The 7500-nt window shown below is 43.3% G+C and overlaps 1 protein-coding gene across 16 annotated transcripts in view; it reads right to left on the minus strand.

The window, feature by feature from the left end:
- EBF3 (early B-cell factor 3) overlaps window positions 1–7500 on the minus strand; it is a 139201-nt gene that overhangs the window by 3906 nt on the left and 127795 nt on the right. For 3 of the 16 annotated variants that reach the window (XR_001412419.1, XR_001412417.1, XR_001412416.1), the window contains exons 12-16: window positions 7491–7500; window positions 6712–6889; window positions 5305–5490; window positions 4683–4880; window positions 4292–4428 (exon numbers count right to left, since the gene is read on the minus strand). The exon at window positions 7491–7500 is cut by the window's right edge and continues 56 nt beyond it. Coding sequence is in view for 8 of the 16 variants with exons in the window: in XM_014945392.1 (XP_014800878.1) it covers window positions 4683–4880; window positions 5305–5493; window positions 6712–6889; window positions 7491–7500 (575 nt within the window). In the remaining 8 variants the exon portion in view is untranslated. Of the gene's footprint in view, window positions 1–4291; window positions 4429–4682; window positions 4881–5304; window positions 5494–6711; window positions 6890–7490 lie in introns of all 16 variants that reach the window. The other 13 variants (XR_001412418.1, XR_001412415.1, XR_001412414.1 and 10 more) reach the window with 6 other exon arrangements.

Here is a 7500-nt window from a genome sequence, read left to right on the forward strand (position 1 = left end):
AATTTTGCGTAGTTTACAATACAGCATGTTTTAAACCTAAACAGCCACCGAAGTTACAAAACTTAACTGGAGACTAGTGCATACGCTGGCAGAGACCCTTTCTACCCAAAACATTTAGTTTCTTTATCATATTTCCACTAAATCTCTCACACTCCACACTACATTAGCCCAGGTCAACAGAAGACCCAGCTGTGCGTTTGGATCTGCCCAACCATGTTCTCTCAAGGTTGTCTTCTCCTGTGAGTTTTGAGGCAGCAGGAAGCCTGGCACCACGTCAGGCAGCCCCAGAGAGGTTTGGTTACGTGGGGCATACCTGAATTGGGGGACACAGGAGGTCCCACCCCCTGCCCTGGGCAGGGACACCTCCCATCAGACCAGGTTGCTCCAAGGCCCCTCCAATCTGGCCTTGAACCCTCCAGGGATGGGGCAGCCACAGCTTCTCTGGGCAACCTGGGCCAGGCTCTCACCATCCTCACACCAAAGTTCTTCCCCAGATCTCAGCTCCATCTCCCCTCTTTCAGTGTCAAACCCTTCCCCCTTGTCCCATGGCTCCCCTCCCTGATCCAGAGTCCCTCCCCATCTCTCCTGGAGCCCCTTGAGGGACTGGAAGGGGCTCTAAGGTCTCCCCGGAGCCTTCTCTTCTCCAGGCTGAACCCCCCCAACTCTCTCAGCCTGTCCCACTGCAGAGGGGCTCCAGCCCTCCCAGCATCTCTGTGGCCTCCTCTGGACTCACTCCAGCATGTGCTTCTGAACGGTGGTTATGCTGCAATACAACCCTCAACTGCCATGTCCATCCAAAATATCAAGTCTTCCTATCTTTTCAGCTGCTGCAGGGATCTGTCATCACGCTCTATGTCAAGGTGATGGTGAGACACAAAGGCTACATCTCAGGGCCAACACGAGACATGTTCTGCCAGCACACTAAGCCAAGTACAAAAGCCCAGGACTGATCCGAACATTTGCTTCTTCAAAGGAAAATTTAGCCGAAAAAAAAGTCCAAATTTTTCTTCCAGAGGTTGTGTGCATAAATACCTTAATAAATAGCACACCATTATTTGGTACTAACGCCATGCATATCTAATCACACGGTTATTGTAATCTCATGTTTGGCTTCTACTGTGTGAAAATTTAGGTTGTCTGCTGCATACTTTTATGGGGAAAAAAAGTCTGAATTCTTTCATTGAAGCAATTTAGCCATTTTTGTTGAATTCTATCTGTGGCACAATGGGAAGGGGGGAGTGCAAAATTGGTGCTCCAGAAATTTATTTCACTGTTTATTTTAGTAGCTCCATTTGACAATTGTGATTTTCTCCACTACGTTTCCTGCTGTGCAAATTGATACCTAATGCCTTCTTAAAGAAAAATGGGGCGGCTAGTTTTTTAATAATAATTTTAACAGTTTCATCCAGGGGAAGACCAGAAAATTAAGCAGGAGGCAATTTTAAAAGAATATAGAGAACCTTTTGCTCTGCATTACGGTCATAGAGCTTAACCAGAGAGCAATATCTTTCACAATCTATAAAAAGTAAATTACAATTGGAAACCAAATTTTGAGCACATATTGTACTTCCAACTTTGCAGCGAGCCTGCACTTTCTCACTAAAAAAAATTATTTTATACCTTAAATGTGCATTGTTTTAAACAGGAAAAAGCCCTCTGCCCTAAGGAACCCATACGTGAGCATTCTGCTCTTGAAAATAAAAATTGCGTAAGTATTTAAATTTCTGGTCATCTGCTACGCAATGGAAGTCATACAGAAGTAACAAGATTGTGGCTTTTTGGATAAGGCCCAAAGACCCTTTTTTTGCAGACTTTCATCTTAACCTCTGTCTTGGATCTCTTTAGAAAAAAAGTGAATCCCCTTGTTGGCTACAGACCTCTCCACGTTCCCTCTTGGGCACTAAGCCCTAAAATGCAGAGTGGCTTTTTGGGGGCACTTACTAGCACCAAGATCTTGCTTCTAGAGTGGTGGGGCCAAGGTGGTCCTGATCCTTAGGGTGACGTTACCACAAGCCAGAAGTTAGAGCATCTCTAACTCTGCTTTATACTATCTTAGGGGACAAAACAGTCCAGCTGAGGTCCAGGTGGAGCTTTGTAGTTCTGGTCCTGCTTTCTCACCACCTTAGATGTTCCAAGAACAGAGTTTTTTTCCACACAGAGTGGTTTACGCAGCAAGGACTGGTGCATTTAACCCCCAAATCTCTGTCAAAGGACTACCCATGTCTGCAGGGCTGTTATACGTTGGGTTTTGCCATGCTTTCATCTGACTCTGACTCTGCCTCTGCTAACAAACCTTCATAGCAAACACCGGGCTGCCTGGCCCCGTCGTGTTGGTCTGCATTGTCTTGCCATAGCAGGGTCAACCAGCTTCCCTGACAGCTACACAACTGGCTTTTACTTCAGAGCAGAGCTTATGTGGGGAAAGGTAACACACCAAGCAACGAGAGAGGATGTCCTGCCCTGGGATTCAAAGAGCATGTCATCCTTTCTTATCCAGACCCACAAACTGCAGGATTTCCCTCAGATAAAGCAACGGTGACCACCAGCTCTCACTTCTACTTGGCTTGACTACATCTACACAATCTTCCTGACAGTGTAGGCTCCTTCACACCCCGCTGTGTAATGAGGCTCTGCACTTGAAGACCACTGAAAAACTTTAGCTGTGTTGGACTGTGGCTCTTGAATTCCATATTTTAATTTAATGTAGAAAATGTGCTGATCAGAAAACTCTCAGCCTGCTTGTACAGGGCTCAGAAAACAACTAATTAAACTTTAAAAAGGGCTCTATGTCAACAAATGACTAAGAAAATAGCAAGAAGGAAGCAGAATGCCCCCTAAATAACTGTACAGGTAAAATGCAGTGTATATAAATATCTCCTGCATTGCTGGATTTTTTTTTTTATGATGTCTCATGAAGGAAACAGATGATAAACTCCTGCCATCTAGTTCTGGCTGCAGCTCAACTCAAGGCACTGGCTGAGATCTGTGAGGACACCTGGGTGAAGCGTTGTCTACCTGGAGCCTTTCCTGAGTTCAATCTGAATTAACTCAATAGCTGTGGTTGGAAAAAAATGATGGTTCCTCTGCTGTGGTGACAAAGGAAATCACCACGGATATGTCAGTTGCAATTTGATCTCCTCCTCAGCCCAAGAGGACTTAAACCCCCATATTTTACCTTTTGCTAGAGTACCCCAACTCTCATGACACAGAGCATCACCTCGTGGTGCCCTGCTACTTTGCATAAATAATTCAACTTTTTATCACAACCTGGGAACTCAGTGCTCTAATCACCAGACCAGAAAGATGTTCTTGCTATTTCTCTGGGTCATTTTGCTCAACACGAAATCATTCTGTTTAGCTTTTTAAGCTGGATGAGGAAAAAAAAAAAATGCCAATTTATATATTTTTTTTCCCAGCACTTCATTGACCCAAGAACACAATAAGCTCTCGGATGCTTCTTTGGGCCAAGAAGTTAGTAACAAGCTATGAGGAGATCTGCTCTGAGATCCTGGTCTCCAAAGGGCTGGGTTTTTGGTGGACAGTTAGTTCTGTGGGATTATTTCTCTCCAAAGTGCTTTAAACTGGACACCATAAAGTGCAGGTGTTCAGAATTAGTTTGGCAAATCAAAATATCCATTTGCACCTGTTTGCCTGGGAGTGGCCATCATATTATGGAGACACAGAGAACAAAAAATACTGAGCTACCCACATCTTAACCAAGAAAGTCAAGAGGAGTGATGACCTCGGGGGTAAGAGTGTCTGCGACCCTTTGTGATCCCCAGAGGATCTGAAGTGCTCCAATTTACTGCATTGGGCAATGAGGCTCCTTATTTGCAAACCGAAGGCAAACAAACCTTTTCAACCATTCCAATGCATCTTCTAAACTTTCAGATATGCCGTAAAAAGGAAGACTTTTCTGTTCATATTTTTATTCCTCCACCAGTCGGACACTGTGTTGTAATTCCTCCTGCCCCACCGCCAGCAGGTGACCACGGACATTCCGCAGCTGATTTATAAACTGTTCCTCACACCACCCACATGAAACAGATTAACAATAACGCAGAAGCTTAAAATTGCCTGCCTTAATTAAAATATTTAGTTGTTCGTTTAGGGAAGTAACCACTGTAAGACCTCGGTAAGAGAGGGAGAGGGACCAACAGAGCACACAAATGCACCGCACGAGCTCGGCCAAGGAAGGTGAGTTCACTCGGTAAGAGCTTTACCCCATCTAGACTAATTCCACATATTTTAAAACAACTATTGCACCGTATGAGAAATGAGGAAGTCGCACCTCGTTATGCTGGAATGCTGCTGGTTTCAAACAACTGCAGAAATGTGTTCAGAAAATGTACAAAGGCAAGGAGTACACAAAACCTCCGAGAAGCATTCAGGGGTACAGTCCTGCTTTAAAATTTAAGGCACAAACTCCTAAGGGAAAATGCCAGAAAAACAACTCATGTTTTCTCTCATGCAAGTATCAAAAGTGAACTAAGATTTGCTTAAAATCTCAGCATACCACAGTGCTACCCTCTTTCTTCTCCTGCTTTTGCATGGCTACGAGAGCACCAGAAACCCCCCACAACACAGCGAGGCACCTTTCCCCAAAACAAACGACCAGGGCTTGAGCGTACGCACCCGAAAAGCAGAGAAATGCACAGAAAAGGGAGAGAGAGCCGGCTCACCTTGAAGTCCGTTTCCATTTGCACTGGTGCAAGATGGTGGAGGAGAGGCTTGGGGCCTGACAACGGGAGCGAAGGCGCTCTTTTGTTTCACTGCAGAGATGACATTGGCAGGTGAGAATGAGAAAATGCCGTGTGTACTGCTACAGTTTGAAGGGAGGGTGACCGAAGAGGCTGCCATGGTAGGGCTTGACGGCACTACTGCAATAAAGCAAAAATAATCAGGACTCAGATTGAGGTTTTCACGGCAAACACGGAAAAAGAGAGTGATAGGGCCTTGCCTCTTAAAATATATATATATAAAAAAATATATATAAAAAAAAAATGAAATGCCTTGGCTTGGCCACTCTCTGGATAACAGGCAAACTCTTTTGTGTTGGACTTTTGTTACAAATTGCGCAGTCCAATTTTTGTTTATTTATTTTATTATTTTTTTTTTCTATCTGAGATTGTATTACGGCACAAACAGATCAATTTATCATTTTCATTTTTACGTCCAGCCTCCAGAGTCACCCCTCCTTTTATCCAGTAGCTCACAACATAGGAAATCAAAACAATGCAAGTATTTGATTTTGTAGTAAATATGAATCTATATGATGATGTGTTACCAAAAATAGACACTTACTGCCGTAAGGAGAGTTAGCTGAGGAGCCATTAAGAAATCCAGGGGAACCTGGTACACCTAGATTGGGCATGCCGGCATTGCCATATCCATTCATGCTATTGCTGACTGTGTTGTAATTGGACTGCTGAGGAGTACTGCTGGGAACATATCCTCGCGGGGAAACACTGCTTGTGTTGCGACTGTAACCTACTGTGTTAGAAACCCCCCCACCCCAAAAAAATAATGTTATTTTATAATATAGACTTAGGGCTGGGGGGTTTCCTCATGCAGCATATATTACACAGTTTTAATTGATTGCACAGCTTTGCTCTAAGTTGTCTCTCACTGCCCTATCAACTCTTGCAGTTTGAGATAACCTTATCACGCCAACCCTACTTAAATCATCCGCGAGCACTCTATGTTGTCTCTCCTCTTAGCACAGACAGCCAACAAAAGCTCTCTTCGATCCAGCTGTGGCAGGTGCCTTCACGTTTGTCTTTAGGAGCAATTATCAACAGGCTCGAGTCCCGCTTTGGACCAACACGCTGAATGAACTTTCAGCCTCCCCAGACCTTCAAATGCCATCGCTGACAAGAAAAACTTTTTTTTTTTTTTTTTGCGGTGATTTACTTTAAAAGGCTGTTTTGGGGTCTTCATTTTATGACTGATATTTTTATACTAACAACAGGCTCGTACTTTCGTAATGTGTAGCCATCGGTGAAAACTAATTCAAGATCAAGTACAGAATTTTATAAGGCTTATTAGCTTGGAAATGCATTAAAAGACAATCTTTTTAGAAGAGGAAACATAGCAGAATCAGGATTTTAAACAACAATTTGTTCCTATCTGAGCAATCAATTTAATAATTATGTTGCAAGCAAAAAATATGGGTTTGAACATATCTAATAATCCTGTTTCCCTCCTTTCATTAGTATCAAAATTAATTTTAAATGCAATATGCTACATGCGTTTTCAATTACAACAGGTAAATTAAATCAACTATTACTTTTATTAGTAACATATATGTCACACATGCCTATAAACAAAGTATTTTAAAATCACAGACATCCAATTAGATTTATCTGTGTAAACATTCCAAAACCAGGTGGAGATACCTAGACATAATTATTTTATAAAAAAAAACAAACACATTTTATATTTACTGTGAATAATAAAGAGCTTTCTACACTTTGCCAATTATTTTTTTTTTTTCCACTGGAGATGCTTTATGATAAACAGTAAACGGAAGAACAGCAAGAATTAAATATTATGAGAAAGTTAAAGACGGCATTTCGTTACACGCTCAGACCTACAAGTGGGGGGAGAAAGAAGAGGCAGAACACAGCCGTGAGATCAGCGCGTACGAACAGGCACGGGCCCAAAAAGCAGCCGAAAACGGGAAGGATTAACTCTTGAAATCCCACATACCTTGGTCGTTGGCTTGTGATGTCTCGGAGACGTTGACGGCGAGCTGGCTGCTGAAGGAGTTCACTCCCATCATGCCAGTGTGGGCAGGAGTGTTGGCTAGAGTGGGGATCTGGTTGTGATTGCGTGGCACGCTGTACAACGCCTCGGCAATGTCAGCTGCTCGTTTCAGGATTATTTCCTGGAAAGACATAAACCGAGCCCTGACAAGTAAGAAACTGATTTGCGCAAACAGCCCGAGTCAAAATTTAGGGAAGAGATTCGCGTGAAACAACAGTAAGGGTGGGGGTTTCGCTGCCTCTTTCCACTGTTTTCCCTCCTACATACCAGAGCGCTGGGCAATTTCATGTCATCACAGTGAGAAATAAAGAAATTAACATAAAATTCCAGTTTAGCGCTGTTAAGTCATGTGAAAACTGTAACATATTCTTTATTTGTCCAGGGCAGTAGATGCATTTTCAGCAGTTTGCAAAATACAGTATGTTTTATCCGCTCTGTTTAGCAGATTTCTTTAGGCCTTCCCATTAGTCACTGTATGTTTTGGCCCAAGTTCAAGGTTATTCTCTTGCCTTAATGATTGCTTCTGCTTTTGGCACCTTATGCTTAATTGTCATTTCTGATAGGCAAAGTAGCCATGAGAAGAGAATGGGAAGACGAAGCCTTTCCCTCCGAGCATCACACCGTGTCCGACTGCCCTCGAGGTGGGCTGGGGACAAAGGGACCATCAGTCCCACCGGATCACCACGGGAGGCCTGTGGGCCAGGACTGGGTTTGTCACCTACCTGGTTGTTA

Source organism: Calidris pugnax, unplaced genomic scaffold (genome assembly GCF_001431845.1).
Source record: "Calidris pugnax isolate Ruff unplaced genomic scaffold, ASM143184v1 scaffold89, whole genome shotgun sequence".
Lineage (NCBI taxonomy): Eukaryota > Metazoa > Chordata > Aves > Charadriiformes > Scolopacidae > Calidris > Calidris pugnax.